Source organism: Centroberyx gerrardi, chromosome 14 (assembly GCF_048128805.1).
Source record: "Centroberyx gerrardi isolate f3 chromosome 14, fCenGer3.hap1.cur.20231027, whole genome shotgun sequence".
Lineage (NCBI taxonomy): Eukaryota > Metazoa > Chordata > Actinopteri > Beryciformes > Berycidae > Centroberyx > Centroberyx gerrardi.
In genome coordinates, this window is record NC_136010.1 from 21,699,328 (window position 1) to 21,718,574 (window position 19,247).

General features: G+C 44.0%; 2 protein-coding genes across 2 annotated transcripts; one reads left to right on the forward strand and one right to left on the reverse strand.

The window, feature by feature from the left end:
* Positions 1 to 845: 845 nt before the first annotated feature.
* On the forward strand, positions 846 to 7,848 carry gdi1 (GDP dissociation inhibitor 1). Its single transcript, XM_071915532.2, has 11 exons — positions 846 to 1,075; positions 2,034 to 2,141; positions 2,345 to 2,444; positions 2,717 to 2,851; positions 2,989 to 3,187; positions 3,562 to 3,693; positions 3,816 to 3,915; positions 4,052 to 4,223; positions 4,554 to 4,698; positions 4,902 to 4,956; positions 5,093 to 7,848. The coding sequence occupies exons 1-11, from the start codon at positions 1,031 to 1,033 to the stop codon at positions 5,243 to 5,245; spliced, it is 1,344 nt and encodes a 447-aa protein (XP_071771633.1). The 5' UTR covers positions 846 to 1,030; the 3' UTR covers positions 5,246 to 7,848.
* An 898-nt stretch (positions 7,849 to 8,746) lies between these two features.
* itih6 (inter-alpha-trypsin inhibitor heavy chain family member 6) lies at positions 8,747 to 18,815 on the reverse strand. The gene is made up of 17 exons (XM_071915483.2): positions 18,699 to 18,815; positions 17,845 to 17,880; positions 16,465 to 16,619; positions 14,627 to 14,737; positions 14,200 to 14,447; positions 13,363 to 13,532; positions 13,101 to 13,217; positions 12,752 to 12,923; positions 10,921 to 12,588; positions 10,693 to 10,725; positions 10,465 to 10,482; positions 10,304 to 10,351; positions 10,171 to 10,203; positions 9,958 to 10,002; positions 9,738 to 9,851; positions 9,164 to 9,547; positions 8,747 to 9,063 (listed from the first exon to the last, which is right to left on the reverse strand). The coding sequence occupies exons 1-17, from the start codon at positions 18,813 to 18,815 to the stop codon at positions 8,801 to 8,803; spliced, it is 3,732 nt and encodes a 1,243-aa protein (XP_071771584.2). The 3' UTR covers positions 8,747 to 8,800.
* Positions 18,816 to 19,247: the final 432 nt, after the last annotated feature.

The following is a 19,247-nucleotide window of genomic DNA, read 5'->3' on the forward strand; positions in this document are numbered from 1 at the left end:
TGATGCACCGCCCACCCAGCAGCAGATGCCTCTCCTGTCAGCTTGCTGCTGTACTAATGCTAGTAAATATTGGTAGCCACACTACTTCAGTGCAATACCGAGCAGGACATTTTATGCTATCACAATAAATCACATGACTTCTTATCACTCATAGTTAACGTGACATGATTAAATATGTGATGACTGTGGTTCTGAAAACAGGTGAACCCTGCACCTTGTCAATGAATGACAGCCATACCTGGCAGCTGTCCATGGTGCTGATATTGTATTTGGTTAATTTTTGGCCCTCTTACCCTACTTAGCTCATCATGACAAATCATATTAAGAAACTTCTGGTCGAAACATGTTGGTCATGGTTAAAAAGTGTCTGACTTTTGAATAAAACATTTTAAAAAACGAGATAAGTAAGTTCTATTCCTGTAATTCTATTAAAAAGGCCTGCGTTCAGTGAAAGCAACTCCCATCCAGCATCTACACAGCTGTGGTGGCGGAGGGATACTCCTGCATCCGCGAAACGCTGCACCTATCTCAATTGGAAAGGATAGAGACGAAATAGGGAACACACTGGCTTAGACAAAGGGTCTTTATAATGGCAGAAATGTTAAACTCCAGGCAAAACTATGGAATGAAACTGAATATGTGCATAATCACTCGATAAACCCGAGTTACAGTGGGGTTTCCTATCGCAAACAATGTTTCAGTTTGTGTCTATTGTGTGGCAGGGCGCTGTATGGGAAGAGTGAGAGGATGCGCACTATTTGCCGACGCGCAAGAATATTGTTCCAGAGTGTTCCACGTTTAGGGCCATCTTTGGTCGTCCTCGCCGGTGACAGTGTGGACTATATATTCCACTGGTCATTTATTCCTAATGATTAATAAATAAGATTTAACTTAAAACGAGACATTTAATACACTTGGGCAAAGAAAGGGAGCCAATTCGGTTTTACTGACTCACTGGCATTCTTTCCTTCAATACCCTTCAATTTCACAAGGCAAAAAGAGGGCGAGACAGGAGAGGCGGTGATACAACATGGATGAGGAATATGATGTGATCGTTTTGGGCACCGGACTCACAGTAAGTATTCAAGCTTCATTTGCACTGCACGAAAACAGTGCAGGCATATAGCGTTAACTTTCAAATGATTGGTTTGGGCAGACCGGGCCCGCTACCTTCCATCCTAGCCCAGAAGTGAAAGGTTCCTGCATCCCTGTGTGTTTGTGACATTAGGAAAATGTGATAAAAGGCTCTTTAGAAATGTCGGTGAAATAGCTCATTCGACCCGTTTGTAAATCATAAATAAAACGGCGGCCCACGCGTTAAATTTCGATGGCAGCAGCCGGCGCGCTGTTCTTTTATACCCAGGAGCATCTTAGGCGTAACCCTACAGTGTGTGATGGTCCTCTTTGCATAGACAGGCCTCCATCCTGAGGTTTGCGCAGGCCTGAGAACGGCTTTATTAAATGACTGATCCTTTCACTGCTTGGACTGTATAGTCGCAAATACGCTGCTTATCGCACCCCGTCCGGCAGAAATATGCTTTATACATGTAATCTGATGTTAATCGAAGACGTAATACTCGCATTTAATGATATACATTTGACATTTGACATTGCACATTTAGGCTATTTTATTTAGATTGTGTAACATATCCTTTTGTCAATGCATGTCGTGTTTTGTATGATTGTGCTCATGAAATGTCAGATAACCTTTTAAGATGGGAATAATAACTTACTATTATTATTATTATCATCATCATCAGCGTCATCATCATTATTATTACTATTATTATTTATACAGTAGATGCATGGGTGAAACGATCCGGTCGCGCATGCGCACACCGTTTCCTCTGTCCCCTCTTGCATCCTCTTCTCAAAGATTCTGTCTCTGTCTGTCTTTTATTCAAACTAGCTATCTAGCTATCGTTCTCTCTCTTCCTTCCCATAATACGTGTATATGATGAACTGAATAAAAGCCATTTTCATTTTCTTTCAATTTATTTCCAAATTGATGATTATCAATTATTTCTGTGTAGGAATGCATTCTGTCTGGGATCATGTCTGTGAATGGGAAAAAGGTGCTGCACATGGACAGGAACCCCTACTATGGTGGAGAGAGCTCTTCCATCACCCCCCTGGAGGAGGTAAAAGGCCGCGCTGACAATATTGTGGGATCTATAAAAACAATCAATATATTTTATGTCCCTCATTACATCACACTTTATATCCCGTTCTACTGTGCGTCAGCTGCTGTTTTGCTATTTTCATTCACTGATTCTGTGAGCTAGTGTTGTGCTTCGCAGGATGTTGTTGACGTTTCTCTTTCCTGTGCTGCCGTCTTCCACAGCTGTACAAGCGCTTCAACCTCCCAGATAGCCCGCCTGAGTCCATGGGCAGAGGAAGAGACTGGAATGTTGACCTCATCCCCAAGTTTCTCATGGCCAATGGTCAGTTTCACACGAGAGAGTTTGTATACAAAAGAGCTCGAAAAACACAGTGATAAAGCGCTCTGGCATCACTCGCTATAAACGGAGACCATTAGTGCATCATTAGTCTGAGTAATCTAAATCCCAGGAACATAGAATTAACTAGCAGGACTACTTTGGTTCAATCTCCATCTTGATATTACTGAGGTGAAATATGTGAATGTGGGTGTTGATGACATATTAAGATGTTGGAGCATGAACTCAAATATGTGTGTTTTACTTTATGATCTCAGGTCAGCTTGTGAAGATGCTGCTATACACAGAGGTGACACGGTACCTGGACTTCAAAGTAGTGGAGGGTAGCTTTGTCTACAAAGGAGGAAAGATCTACAAGGTGCCGTCAACTGAGACTGAGGCACTAGCTTCAAGTAAGTGAAATGGATATGTGTCATACAATTAATAACTATAGATATAGAGAGAGAATAGTATTTAAAGCCCATTTGTGTAGTCATAAGTATATTGCATGTATTTCTGCTGATTGCTGAGCCTTTGTGTGAATCTGCAGATCTGATGGGAATGTTCGAGAAGCGAAGGTTCCGGAAGTTCTTAGTCTTTGTGGCCAACTTCGATGAGAATGACCCCAAGACCTTCGAGGGCGTGGACCCCAAAAACACAACGATGAGGGATGTTTACAAGAAGTTTGACCTAGGCCAGGATGTCATTGACTTTACTGGCCACGCCCTGGCCCTCTACAGGACAGACGAGTAAGAACAGCAAAGAGCGCTCCTAAGTTATGCATTACTGAACATCAAGTGCTTTGATATCTTCATTTTAGGGAATGGTAGTTGCTTTTTCTTAACATCACAGCTGTACTCATAATTTTATCATGTAATTACGACAGATTACACATTGTAATTAAGTAAGGCCACTATGTAGTTACTGACCACCTGATATCAAATAGGTTAAAATGACTCCGTTTCCCCTTCAGTAGGAAAAATCAGTAAGATTTTTGCAAAGCTTTAGAAAGACTAAGATCTCCTTGGCTGTTACTAAGCACCTAATTAGAAGCAGGATTTTAGGACCCTATTTATTATTCCCACTGATCATCCCGCTATTGCTGTTCTCTCCCCTCCTTCAGCTACCTTGATGTCCCCTGTTTGGAGACGATCAATCGTATCAAGCTGTACAGTGAATCCCTGGCTCGGTATGGGAAGAGCCCCTACCTCTATCCCCTGTACGGTCTGGGCGAGCTGCCGCAGGGATTTGCCAGGTATCTTCATGTCTTGTGTGTCTTCATTAGCGCCTGATAGATTACAGCCGGTCTATATCTGTAAAAGCAGAGTATCGCCACTGGATTATTTTACAGTTCTTTCTCCCTCGCTTGTCATCTAGGTTGAGCGCAATCTATGGCGGAACTTACATGCTGAACAAACCAGTGGATGAGATAGTGATGGAAGACGGCCATGTGGTTGGAGTGAAATCTGAGGGCGAGGTATGAATCTGTGAATCTGTTTATTCAAATTATTTAGAAGAAGATTTCCATAGTATCAGGGTTACGCACCCAGAAGGGACGAGAAAGTGACATTTCGATAGTCTGGATCCACATTGCTGTCCTGTCCCCGCTGCAGGTGGCTCGCTGTAAGCAGCTCATCTGCGACCCCAGCTACATCCAGGACCGCGTGCGCAAGGCAGGTCAGGTGATCCGTGTGATCTGCATCCTCAGCCACCCCATCAAAAACACCAATGACGCCAACTCCTGCCAGATCATCATCCCTCAGAATCAGGTTAACCGCAAGTCAGGTGAGGACCAAGGTCATTTCTAGGCAGATCAGCCGAATGGTAAAATCCAAGTCAAGGATAAGCAGTTTAGTTCTAGAAAAAATGACATCTATGATGATGTTTTTTTCTGTTGATTATGTTGATTTAACCATGAGAGTTTCCACTAAAATCAAGGAGAAGCGCTCTTGTCATATCCTTCTAGAGAAACAGGCCCATATCAGAATAATCCATTAGCTATTTACATAATTGCTAAAAACGAAGGGATTCCCACTTGAATAGCGTCAGACTAGGCAGCATTGTGCTTTCTGAATTGACTTCTGCCTCATCCTAACCCTTCTGCCAATCCTCCAGACATCTACGTGTGCATGATCTCCTATGCTCACAACGTGGCGGCCCAGGGGAAGTACATTGCCATCGTCAGCACCACAGTGGAAACCAGCGAGCCCGAGGCCGAGATCGAGCCGGCCCTGGAGCTGCTGGAGCCCATCGACCAAAAGTCAGTCCCGTGTCTATTTGCCTCTGCCGGCATTCAGCTTTTGATGCCTTCAGCACGCTAGACTGCCCAATCTACAGGCCATAACACAGAAAGTGCATTAAGAGCTGTCACTGATAAGATGATATAAAATATTAAAAGCAGCTACTGTGATTAAGAACAATCAGTGTCAGTCGGTGATTGTGGTAAATCTTTTTTTTTCGCAGGTTTGTGGCTATTAGTGACCTTTATGAGCCCACAGACGATGGTACTGAGAGCCAGGTGAGTGACAGCAACAGCAATTTGCAACCTTTAAAATCTACTCCCAAAGCCATGTTTGTTTTTTTTACATGGAGACGTACAAGGGCTGCAGCAATGAAGCAAACCTAAACTCATATGGAATTTTTCTCTTGCCCAGATCTTCGCCTCGCGGGCCTACGACGCCACCACCCACTTCGAGACCACTTGCAACGACATCAAGGACATCTACAAACGTATGACTGGGAGCGACTTTGACTTTGAGAACATGAAACGCAAACAGAATGATGTGTTTGGGGAGGATGAGCAGTGAGCGGTAGTGGGGGGGGGGGCTTTCAGAGAGAGGGCGGGGGCCCCAGGAGAGGAGGAGAGGCGACAAGGTTTTAAAGACGGGGCAGAGCCTGCGGGAGAGGGCCGGGGTGGGAGAGCACAGGAGTGTGAGCAAGGTCGAGGGTGTGTGTTTCGGCTCTGCCTGCCTTAAGCCGTCTGCCTCCTTTTCCTTACGTCCCTCTCTCTCCTGACACGCGCTCCAACACATAAACGCTCACACACACACACACACACAAACACAAACACACATTGTTCAAATACTCACATTCCCTATCTCTGTCACTGAAAAGCAGGGTTGATATGGTCTTTTCATTCCATTGTAGAATCTATAATCATGTCTTAACTATTATCATTATTAGAGGTGAACTTATTACTTGTTGTTGGCAATTTCAAAAGCATTTCATCCTTTCTGTAATGTCTTTCTCCTCATATCAGAGGCTGGGTGGGTGTAGCGAGGTCGATGGCATTGAGGGGGATAAATTGCGAGCTCTGACGTGAGAGAACTGTAATGGCTTAGTGTAGATTCATCCTCTCGAAGGGTCACCTCCAGTTGACATGCATGCATCTTTTACACACCGTTGTATTGTATATAGAACATAATGACACTGCGGTATGAAGGCTGGACCATTCCACGCATCATTCCTGTCAACCCTGCTTTCACTTTTCTCTTACTTGGTCTTTTACCTGTGTTACTTCAATAGCGTCCGCTCCTTTTGGCAAAATCTGTTGGTCGGGCAAAAATGTGATGAGAAGTTACATATAAATGGGCTGTTCTGTCAACTGATAGTGCTCACTTTGCAATGCTGTTGTGTTCCCTGTGCTAGCAGGCAAGCTAACCGGTGGCTATTAACTGTCATCCCCCCCCCCCCACCCCGAAACTGTTCCGTTGTTTATCTCTGTTGTGTGATGTCAGTTTTGAATTTGAATAGTTTACTTTCTAACATTTTAAATTATTGAAGAGTTTTATTTCTATATATTTGGTGCACGTTTTCACTTGCTGAAGTTATGAAGTTTACAGAGCTGAGGTTGAAACTGTGGTCTGACACTGAAGTAGACTTGAACATTAAAAAGGGAATGTCAAGAGCAAAAGAGGCATGGAGAGGATCTGTCTAGCGGCTTGCTACGTCAAGTGAGGTTTTCAAGTATTCTGGAAGATTTGGAACGAGTGATATGAAAACAAAAGGATTATCACAAATGATACTTGTTGAGATGTGAGGCAGTGTGCCAAGGAGCTAAGAATGTATGTGGGGAATGTTTTGGATTTGATATTAGGAAAGTTTCACTTTTGGGTGAAGAGGGTGAAGACTGAAATTTCGGCTCATAGTGAAAGCACCAGATCGTGTCTTGGTTGTTTCAACCCTTGTGTATGTCATCCAGATAGTCATTCCCTTAGGAACTAAACCATGTGAAAAATATAGTAGTTAAATCGAGGGAAAAGCTGGACACTCCCACAACTTAAAACACTTTGTAGCATAGCAAAAGACCTGAGGCCACAGTTACAAGTGCCGCCCCACAAGAATGAACCAATATACTTTTATTTGGTTTTAGCCTTAATTTGGGGTCTTATCCATATGTTTGGGCTCTCTCAAAAATTGATTATTTTGTGTTAACAAACTGTTAGCTGCAGATCAGTCTTGTGCCGAGAAGGGTGTTGCTGCCTATTATTGGCAAAACTTGCTGACATCTATAAAGTACTACACCAGTAAGGCCATTATCACGTTGGTAGTGTATGTTGCTGTGTAGAGCTGACTGAATACTAAAGAAGGGATAGTCTGTTCCACCAAATCAGGCATGTTGTTGCATACCTGAATAAAGGCAATCCCTGTGTCTCTGCACTGCACATGTAGAGCCAGATTGATCTGTGGCTTGGCTTGTTACATGTCAAAGATGGACAGATGAGATGCTCCAACCTTTTCCTTTAAAACACTAAACAACGTCGAAGCAGTTCCATTTCGCTTTACCCACCATTACCAATCCCTTAACAACTCTAAACAAAGTTATTGCGTGTTTGGGGTGTTTACGTGTCTTATTGTTATGCTCTATTTATTTGAATTTCACTGACGTATTGGTGGAAGGTTTACGTCAAATGCTGAATATGCTATGCTATTAGTTTATGTTAAGATGATAACTGATAAAAATGGATTTTAAAAGTGATGCACACCTACATTATTTGTCTTTGTTTGTTGTCATTTGCTGTGTCATGTGTTATGTTTACCTTATTTAGTGATCATTCCAGTGTTGCATCATGGTTTAATATGATTATTAGCATTCTTAACAAACAGGTTTTGATGGAAGGAAAACAGCAGCAGCCTCTGTCATGGAGTTGAATTCAGAATCTTTACCCGTTTAAAAAGTCAACCTATACAGCTATCTGTTCACAACAGTTTCACACTGTGCATCGTTCAACATTGTGTGTGGTCTTCATCCTGGAATCATGTTATCTGAAAAAAACTGGAATACTGTTTACTCTTTGAGCATAGATATATTTGAAGCCCCTCCCTCCCCCGCCTTTCCTCACCATCAGATACTGTCTTCTCTTTTTTATTTATTGAAAACAAAAGCCTAATGTGTGGTTGTACTGTTTTAATTTCCATCCAGTTTGGCCTTTGAAAACTACTATTGACAATATCCCTTGAAATTGACAAAAGAAATAGTTCAGACTGAGTAGTAGAAAACTTACAGTCCTTGTTTGATCACTAGTATGTGAACAATGCCTAATGTCTTGTGTAACAAATAAAATGAATTAAACTATGAATGAAATGATAGAAAAATAAAAAGCACATGGCAAACCTGGAAAGACCCATCAAATTCCTGATTTCTATTGTGTTTTTTGAAGTTGTGTAATAATCACATGCAGGTGGGTAACCATGTCTTGGGATTATCTATACATACATTATACATACTTTATATACACTTAAAAATAAAACGTACACAATGATACATTTGTTAATAATTACACACGATTCAGAAATAGAAGAATCAGCCTTTGCCTAATAATCATTCCATGATGAAATATAAGAATAATCTGATAAATATTTTTTAATTTGTGAACAGCATGGGTGTGTCAGACATTTTAGAGCGAGCTCTAAAAGAACTGCTGCAGCATAAATGAACATTTCTTTGTGGTTGCCATGCGAACAGGAAAACGATTAGTCGGTCTCTAGATATAGAGCACAGCATTTGAATTCAATTCAAGTGATGGAGAAGGCACAATGGCATCATTCAATCCCTCACTGTAGCTACCTTCAATTCTGTATTTGCTGTATGTGTTCATCGTTCCTTTATTTGCAGCTGGCTCTTTCACCGTAGTCTCCACCCTAACACCCGCCCCCACTCTCTCTTTTGTAACCACACCTGTGTTTCACTGCTCTCAGAGAAGTTGAGAGTGACTCACTCAGAGGCTCTACATAACATTTTAGCACTGTGAAGTCCCAGTTCTTGTTCATCCTTTCGTCCAATAATCATGCCATGATGATTATTGAGACCTGAACTGTCCAGCAGAAAGGCAGCAAGGTGGAGTTGACTTAGCTAGAGTCATTTACACGCGATCCACCACGTAGCTCTGGTACGGATGCCCCAGTAGTCTCTCTACCTCTGCCTTGGGCACCACCCAACACTTGCCCAGGTGGCGTTTCCGCACCGTGTCTTTCAGGGTCTTGTCTTGCAAGGTGACGGGCATGTGCTTTGACCCCCACCTGAGCATCCCCCGGGCCAGGACTCCGTCCTTACTGGCTCGGTGAACACCTCCATCCAGATGATCCTTCACCGCAGTCACGCTCATGTCTACATGCTGAAACTGGCCTGTAAGCAAGTAAAGAACAGTGAGGGGGAGTTAGACTTTTGGTAAGAGCTGACGGTGACAACTTGAGAGCTGATGTACTTATATATAAAATAGATGTACCTAGCAGGCCTTGGGTTGAGGGAGAGAGCCCCTGTCCGTCTGAGATGTAGAAACCCAGGTGAGCCATCTGCAGGTAGCTGGGGTGCTTGTAGTGGTGGAACAGAACCAGGAAACGCACATCCTTGGCCAGCTCGATCCGACAGCTCCGATGGTTGTCCACAGCGACCCTCACACCCTGCCTCATCACAGATCCCTGCTGATTGATGGGCAGGGTGTCCCGCCCCTCCCCTTCCACCACTACAGCGTCCAATGAAAGGGTGATCATAATGCCGCCAGACCCGCCCATGGCAGAGGAGATGGTGAGCTGGTCAAAGTAGGTACGGGAGCGGTCTTCTACGCCATGCTTGGAGGGAGCCCCCATTAGGTGGCCGTCCACCACGATCCCTTAAAGAAAAAGGGAACCCATGTGCATATTTAGTAATGCACCCAAAAAGTCAATATTTACTATACCGATGTGTGAAAGTGGATCTTAAAACATTTATAGCTCTCCTTGCTCTCTCTCATTATATGGATATTGATTTCTTCCTATAACTGTAAAGTCAGAAGCAGCAGAGGATTATTGGGGTGTGCTCACCTCTCTCTGGGTCCTCTAACAGCCTGAGAACATCGTTGGCCCTGCCGTCGACGGTGAAACACAGGTTCTGACGCAGCTTTGGCAGCTGGACCACAAAGTGAGGATCTCCATCAACTACGAGAGATAACATTGAGCATCAAAAGAACCTGAGTGCGTAAAATCTTCAGATGACCATGTATGCATAATACAAAAACAAACAAAAAACGCATTAGGCCCTTACCTGATGAGGAGAAGACCCTGACAGAGCTCAGGCTGGTTGGAGGTTCTAAAAGGACAAGACATTCAACTAAAGGACAGTCCTCCTCACTCCCAAGCACTGAAACCAATGACAGGACTAGACAAGTATTGCAAGCAGTAGCTGTATCATCTCTACATAATTAGTAATATGTTATTGATGAGGTATAGCCGTGTGCACCACCCACTAAATACTTACCGAATCTGTCAGTGTCCGGTGTATCATCTCCCCCTGAAAATAAGTTCAATAGAAACGTATTGAAAATTTCCATTTTCAAGGCTGAAAAGCATTTACAGTACAAATTTGTCTCCGGTGAGCACTTAAAACTTACAGGCGTCATAGTTGAGATCGTAGTCATAGTCATAGGTTGCATCATAGTCTAGGAAATGAGAAAGAAACAATCAGAAACTAAGCACGGAACACATTCCGCTGCTAAGGAAGAGCGCTCTCAAGGGCAAACACAGGATGTGAAGCATAAATAGAGACACTCACCTTTTACAAGGTCAATATCTGTCAAATGCAGAAGGGAGAGAAAATAAGATTACTAGTCAACACTCAGTTCCAATGCCGTCATCCAGTTCAACATCATGAAATACCATCATTTGTTACATCCATCCATTCCATCTCATAAAATTTCAATTCCATTTATGTCAGATAAAATGCAATTAAAATGTCAGAAACAAAGTGATGACTTAATACAGATAAAGAATCCAGTTTTACCTTTTCTCTGAATCTGAATGGAGGTAGAGACATCTAGTGGAGAGATAAAGAACATGCTGTTAGGGATAATCACACCAATTCTGCATCATGCTGTACATGAGCTCCTTAGCAGGCAGAGTAAAAATGAGTCTGCACTTTTATTCGGCTTGTAACTTATTAGGGTGCAGTGAGGGTGAAATTGTAAACCAGACTCACGGAACGATAGACAAAATAGAGTGGATGACCTACCCAAAAGCCCTGCTGCCTCCCACAGTTTTGGCCCATCTGTTACACCAGGCATGGGAGCAAAGGTAGCTGACACCAGGGTGGCTATCCTGATGTCTGCGTCTGCGTCCAAGTTTGTGTCGTTGTCTTCCAAAGCCGGAGCTGGGGCTGGGGTGGGAGAGGTGAGCGGGGACAACAGCCCAGGCAGAGCGGTGGTGGTTTCAGGATGACGGACATCTGTGGCAGACGTGGTGCTGTTCTCTGTCTCTGAGGAGGGAAGGGTCACTCGGACAGGAGGGAGAACCGTCCTCACTACGCTGGGCTGCGGGGTAAGGGGTTTCCCAGGCAGCGCAGGGTCGGTTCTGACTGAACTGAGTGGAGGTGCGGTAGTGGATGTTGTCGGTATGGCGGAGGTTTTCGGCAGGGGGGTAGAGGTTTTCCCAGGTGCAGGCGGTGGGGCAGTTTTCAGGGCGTTAAGCAGAGAGGTGGATATCTTTCCAGAGGGAGGAACGGAGGCCGTTTTGGAAGCGTTGGGAGAAGGAGTGGGCATTTTACCAGAGAGTGGTGCCGGGGCAGTTTTCACGGAACTGGGACTAGAAGTAGTGGTGGTTTTCTTGATGGATGGTGTAGCCACGGCTTTTGCTGTTGTAGTTGGTGTTGAGGCCTTTTTGGGTTGTGGGGTGCTTGTGGGATGGCCAGGAGGTGGCTGAGGGGGTGGAGGCTTAGCCGGCGGAGGGTCTGGTTTTGTTTTGTTAGGCCTGGAAGGTGAGCTGGGCTTCTTTGGAGCAACAGCGGCTGCTATTTTGGTAGCAGCAGTAGTAGCCATTGTGGTGGATGTTTTGGTAGTAGTACTGGCTGAGGTGGTGGGTTTTGCAGTGGTAGTAGTGGGTACAGTAGTTGGAGTTTGAGCTGCCTCATCCGCATCTGGCTTAACTACCACCAAAGAAGTGACAGGTGTGACAAAGTTATATTTGAGGGAGAGGTTGGTGGCCTTGTCTGCCAGTAACCTCTGAGTCGCAGGGTCAGTACTGTTCAGTTTGGCCAGTAGCAGCTCTTTGATGGTGAAATACGCCCAGAGACGACGCACAAAGCTGGAGATCCCCTCCATCCCTCCTGAACAGCCTAGTGAATCTGCAGTCCCATTCCCCTTTGCTTTGGAAATCAACACATCATGTTCTACCTTCACCTGCTGCTTTGAATCAATGGCGCTCAGTGCTATTTTTAAATCCTTGATCCCTGGTTTAACCCTCCCAGTCACCACCAACTCAGAGCCTTGGAAGTAGTTGGGGAAAAGGGAGCGGGTGACGTCAAAAGCCTGGTCATCCAGGTAGGACAGCTGGATATCCGATAGCAAGGGGCTGGCTACTTCATCATAGAAGCCCTTTAGCTGTAAGGCCGCATCTGCATCCTCATACACCATTCTAGCTACGCCTCGGTTATCCAGAGCCAGGCGTTTCAGAAGAGGGAAGTCTGCGTCATCTCCAAAGGCAAGGCCAAACAGAGAGGCAGAGCCTAAAGCCTTCTTGGCGTTACTGAGGATGGTGTCGCCAGCCGTTACTCCAATGGTTGCCTCCCCGTCGGTAAGGAAAATTACCAGAGGGACACGACGGGAGGAGGGCTGGTTAGAGGAGCCAGAGGGAGAGGGGTTGACAAGCTGGGCAGCTGAGAGCAGAGCTGCGTTGATATTGGTCCCTGAAGCAAGAGTGGAACAACGAGGGAAAGTGTGGGTTGAAGGAGGAGAAAGAAAGAAGGAATAAATAATTTAGATAAAAAAAAGGATAAAAATTATTTACTTGACTGTATATGAATTGTCTCTGAGATGCCATGGATCAGACAAAGTCACATCGCAACTCACATCCTTCAGCAATAATCCTCTTCACAAAGTCTTTGGCGTCTCGAACGTTCTGCCGAGTTGCCCGAACTGTTCGTCCCTTCTTCCAAGTGTGAACCTTGTCTGAGAAGGTGATGATATTGAAGTGGTCTCCCTCTCTAAGGTCCCCCAGGATGGTGCCCATGGCCTGCTTGGTCTAGTACACACACAACATATTGTTGTCCTCAGCAGAATTATTGACATAAACCCAAAATTATCTTTAGCAAAGCATGTCCTATATGTTTCTATTCTTACCCCTCTTGCCCCCTTGTTGTAGCTGTGGCCAAAGAGATTCCCTAAGTGACTTTTTGTACAGGGTGTCTTCCCACTTTACCTGTTTTATCTTGGTGCCTATCATGGAGCCACTGACATCAATGACAAAAATGACATCCTTGGGAACCACAGGAAGCCCTCTGGGTGCAAAGTAATGCACAAAGTATCCATCATACACCTGGGAGAGGGAGAGAAAACGAGACAAAGAGAGAAGGTATAAGACAACCTTGTTATCACCAAGAACACATTTTTATGCTGTGTTGCTGCATGTACACTCGTGTATTTGACAAGCTATGAGCCAGGAATGAACAGGTGCTGCTGACCTGGACATCACCCATGAGGTCTCTGAGGTCCACATCGTACTGGATGATGAAGTCTGCGTTGAGACCCTTGGAGGAGACGCTGTTCTGCTGCTGTAGAGTCGGGTTGTAGCGTACTCGGCCGTAGCCAGCGTTCCGCTCTACATGAGTAGAGGCAGGGGCGTCAGCTTCACCTGCAGGGAAGCATGGCAAGAGGGTAAACTTGTCAGTCATTCCCATGTAGTAGCAATCAACAATGAGTTAAAGTAATAATCTGCAACATTTTCATATGGAAATGTCCGTTTTGCTACTCTCTATTGGCGATTAACATAATACAATAGTGATTCTACATGTACCCAGGTCATGAAAGCTTTTCTATTTGCTGTTCTAAACACCTGGTGCCTGATAGGTCTTCCGCTGCACAGGAAGTGATGTGTTTTACATTTCTAGTTTGTTTGGAATAAATAGAAGAAGAACTGGGTAGTTAGCATGAGCAGTGGTAACCACCATGGCTGAACAGACAAAGAAAAGAGCACCACCTACAGAAACTCAAACTGCATCAACAGAAAATCCAAGGAAAAAGACAGTACTAGACACACTGTTTGATTGACAGGTGAAATGCAGAAACCACAGCAGTGAACACTCAAAGATGTCACCAAAATAAATTAAAAAAAAACAAGGACCTTGCAGAGTATCACTTATATAAGATAAGGTTGGAGCTGACACACCAGCAGCTAGCTGTTGTTACATAGTTGTTGATATTAAAATGATCTCATACTATGAATTCAAATACACATAATAACAACTGAGACAAACCTACTCCACTAAGTCTTGACGATTAATCACTCTGTCAATTTTTACCATGGACAGTGTTGGAGAGCAGTCGGCTAGTCTTGAGCGGAAGGACCTTGATGAAACTGATGCCCGTCCTCTCTGCTATAGTGACATCTAACGTGAGGTTGTGGACAGGCTGTCCCGGCCTCAGACCCAAACTGAGCTCATAGCGGCCGAGTCGACGAGGTAACAGCTCCTCATAGGACAGGGAGAAGGACATCCGCGCCCCCGATGGCACACTCACTGCCACGCGGAACTTCTCAATCTCCCTTTCTCTGGAACACAGCAGAGCAGAGGGGAAGAAAAGCACACAATGTTGGATTGGATGTCGGTCTAGTCTTACATACTGTAGTAGTGGTAGAAAAACTTGCAGCATACTGTTGCTTTGCAAATTACCCAAATAAATTCTAAAATGACATTCTAAATTCTGTATAAAATACTTCCTGGGACTGACTTGGTAGCGACAAGGCCGGCTGTTTTCCCTTGCTTCTTAGCAGCGTCGTAAATTTTCCTGGCAGCAGCTCTTTCCTTCACCTGGGCCACGTACACCTTGCCATTGGAGGTGCTGATGGGATAGAGGAAAGAGGAAGAAGAAATGACTCTCTGTGTGACTCACAGTAGTCAGATTATGTTACAGTCCGAAACATGCCTGGTCTGCATGGAGTTGTTAAGCATGATTTACTTTATTTGGCTCCTTGCATTCACGGTTAATATTTGCACCGCAAGTAGTCATCACAAAGCTGGGCTATATGCTGTAGAGCACTTCACAAACACGCATCATGTTTGTTTGCAGATGGAGTTCATAGCATGTGAAGGGGAGGTGGGGTCATAAGAGGGTTGAGTGGAAAGGGGTAATTTCCCTCTGAAAACATGATTAATGAAGAGAGATCTAGCAACACTATGACGTTCTAAGGTAATACCCCTGTGCTACACCCAGCTAAATCCCAACCAAAACCGAGGCTCAAAGGTGTAATCCAATTCACACAGCACAGTTCCTAGATTTTTGGTTACTGCCGGTGTCACGTGACAAGGTGCTAAATTAAGGTCAAGTCCTTTGAATGAATATATCCAAATAGAAAAACATCAAGGGCCAACCAAAATAAACCTGCAGGCTTGAAGCAGGTCTTGTTTGAGACACAGAGCAGAATGGCATGAGAGAGCCCAGTGGAAAATGGAGGTGCTTGTATTTATATGTGTGGCTGGCTGAGAGGGAAAGGGAACGGCTGTACATGAGTGACCGACACACAGAACACAGGCTTCTTAGTCTCAGACACAGAAATGCCACAGAACGAACGAAACACATTTGCCACAGCTTTTCTTTTTTTTTTTTTTTTTTCCCCGCTGGGTAGTTGGTGATGTGCAGGCGGCCATATGTGTGTGGAGGTGTGTGTGTGTGTGTGTCTGTGAAAGATAGAGTGAGAGTGATAGAGAGAGAAAGATGTGAGAAATTGCGTGCATGTGTTACTGAGAGGTTGTAAAAAAGCTGTATATTCTCCAGAATCACACTTAGAAAAATTCAAATCTGCACACATGGATGAGAGCGTTTGTGGAAATGCATGCGTGTGTGTGTGTGTAGTATATCTAAACTGGCAAGGTGCCTCAGTAAACTGTGCAGGGGAGAAAGGGGGGACTGGGCAAACTCCTGTCATTTTCTCTATTAACTTTCTGACTTCTATTTACAAAGCCTGGTATTCATCTGGCCTAAGGTTCCCCCCCTCCTGACCTGCTTCCGCTCCCAAATCCAGCTCTAGGCTTGCTGTTGGGCCTGCAATGTTGACTTATTTGTTTTGTTTATATTTAGCAATTTTTAAAGGAGAGTGGTTTCCAGTCCTCTTAGTAATCAAATTATGTGCCTCCTCTGGACCGGAATTTTAGTTCCTGACATAATTCCTCTGAAGTTTTATTTCTGGATTTTGCCCATCACCAAGCGCATTACTTTTATTTAATAAAATTTCCAGTAAGGACATATTATTCTGCCGCGTGCCAATGTTCCATTTCATTGCCAAAAAGACTTTTAACTTTTGACTCGGGGGGTGTGAATGCTTTAACTGGGAGCGCCATTAATACAATTACAAGTCCACACTACCTGCGATCAAATGCCATACAAGAGACAGTGGGTGACGGGGGGAGCCTTGGGGTGCATTTCCCAGCTCGCATAGTGAAGTTAGTGGTTGAAAGTGAAGGAAATAGAAAAACAGACAGACAGACAGAAAAACGTAGACATACATTTGATACGCAGCGTAAGTGACAGACAGAGACGGAGGAACACTTAATGATCCTGGACGGACTCACATGGTGAAGTTGGAGATGAAAGCGGAGGAGGGCAGGTCCACTTCAAAGGCAGCCTCCTTGGTGATGGGGAGCTGGTTCCACACCGAGCTCTGGACCGTGGCGAGGGCGTAGCGGGACACCACCGAACACCTCACATGGTAGTCTGTCACCTTCAGCTGGTGACACAGCAAATTAATGTAGAAACACATGACTTTAAGAAGGTTGATTCATTTAGATCCACAAAAGAGAGGTTAAAGGAGAAATACCCTAAATTAAGGATTTACATGAGATTCGTATGGCCTTAGGAGAGTTTTGCCAACATCTGTGAGCATGAAGAAGCACAAGAAATATTAGACTTGTGTGTGAGTTCATCAAGATGTTCTGCTCTGCTGAATGCATGGGAGGCTGGCTTTTTGGCTTTTCGTTGAGTTTTTACCCTCGAATGAAACTCATTTTACAGTACAAATGTTGTGCATCCATAAAGTGCTGTACACATAATCCTGGCTACTTGCCACTGTCACCTTTTCCTGTCGTTTTACTATGATTCTCACTGGAGGTGTACACACATCACAGCTTATGGCCCAGGATAAACGCTTCTCTCTCAATTCTGGCCATAGGAGAAAGCCATGAATCCTTACTTAAACACGCTGTTCTATCCTGGGGCATAGGAAAAACACATCATAAACCCCACTCATAATTTTTTTTTTTTTTCATTGGCATACCACGGTTTTGCCCGGCATCGCTCTGACTTTGGCTTGACAAGTTAACGAAACAACACAAAGCAGTTCTCTGCGTGGTATCTGTCCCCTCCTCTTGTTTACTTGGGTAATGCCGGCGCCTGCTGAGACCAATCTGGTCAGCTCTGGCCACATTACTGCAGGACCAGGAGACGAGGGGCGCAGCAGCCCTCCGCCTTGCCGCTATTTAGGAAAGTTGTGGGTTCTTTGTACAGCAAGAATGATGTGTTCATGAAATTACAGCACAGGCAAGACTGGAGCAAACCAGAGGCTCGAGGCAAGGTATTCTGTAGTGTTAGTGATGATACCAGGATGGTGGTTATTTTCCTGTAAAGTTGTTGTTCAGTTCACAATGTACAAGAGGCTAGGACCAAGACCAAGGTACATAGCTGTTCATTAGCTCTGTATGTATTATGGCATGACTGGCAAATACAGTAGCATGACATTGAATTTATCATGTCCACATTTCTGCAATCATCGCATTTTCCAGATATCAAAAAAGCTTCACAGGACATGGTAAGTTCATTTAACAGAAGTAAAACAATGAAGGATCTCTGCTGTTACCCTAAGGCTTGTGGTATGAGGGGCTACACGCAATACATGAATGTTACTGATTTGGGATAATATTTAACACATTTTATGGGAGGAAACCCCACAAACTTACCACTGGCTTTGCTGGTTTGCTCTGACGTTTTATTCTCTGGAAGGGAAACAAGGCAGCAAGTCAATCAAGTGCTGGGTAGTTTGTAAAATGTGTGTTGAGTGCTTTTGTGAAGTAAGTCTATGGTGCATAGTGATAAAAAAAAACCAAAGATGAACAAGTTGAGAATGTGACATCAAAAGTGACTTTATCCAGTGCTACACAACGCCATAGTTACCCAGTACTATATTTTGTTACAAAATGCCTCCTTTTTGAAGTAATCTCCACAATCTGTGTGTGAGGGTTGGGTCAAGATTTTGTGTCAAAATAGTCTGAATCAAAGCCATTCATGAATGGAAGGGAAGTGGAACTGGAAATAAATGCTTTCACTGTACACAGGGGCAGTGAGGGTGCACCGTTTGGTTTCAAATGTTAATTTTGCACACAAATCATTGCTGTGTCAATACATTACCACATATCCTGGACATTGCTGGGAATTTAACATAAATAAATAACTTTAAGGGTGGAAACCCTATAACTATTCTATGGTATATAGGGGAACATAAAAAGCATATAATTTATGTAAAAAATAGAACTATATGATACAGATTTACCTGTGGAGCCACTGTTTTAGCTGTATTAGTATTGCATATGCAGAGAAACCCACTTTGGGAAACATAGCTTTTTAAATTTTTCAGTAAACCATATTCCATATGTAATACCAAATATTTCATGCTATCTATCTATCTTGAGTTATTATTTTTTATTATTTAACTATGCATTTATGCATCAATAAAGAAAGGGGTGTTTCCAAAAACTTGTACAACTTGTAGCCTTTCAGAGACTTTTCACACAAAACTGCAAAAGATCAGCCTCACCTGTAGAAGAACAGTCTTTGCTCCAAGGTGTGCTTCATATTCCCCCGATAATCCCTCGTGCACATACAACGTGAAGATAAATAAAATGCATTGAATCTTGAAAGTCATCCTGTCCATAATAATACAGCTTTTAGGCTCCAAAATGAGGTGAACTGCCAAGTCCCAGCGCTCTCACGGTGTCAGTGGGAGTGAAGCAGCTCGTGTGCAGGACGCGGTGCAAAACCTCACATTTTACACAAGTTATTTTTTGCAAGGGGCAGTCTCTCCCCTCCCTCAGCTTAATGTAAACGGCTGGGAAGCACTGAAATAAAAAATTTTAAAAAACACACACACAATACAAGGATAAGTGTTCTGGCAGGTGGTGATCGGATGGCCAAAAACTGTGAAGTTCAGTCAGAAAGTTCCCGCTGTCCCGCTGGGTTCAAGCTAGCTGCCCCCTTGCTTGTGTTCATGCATACGCTACTGGAAATTTCGCGGACTGCTGCCATCGGGCAGCATGAGAAATGACGAATTATTAACCCATGAATGTCGACTATATGAAATATAAAA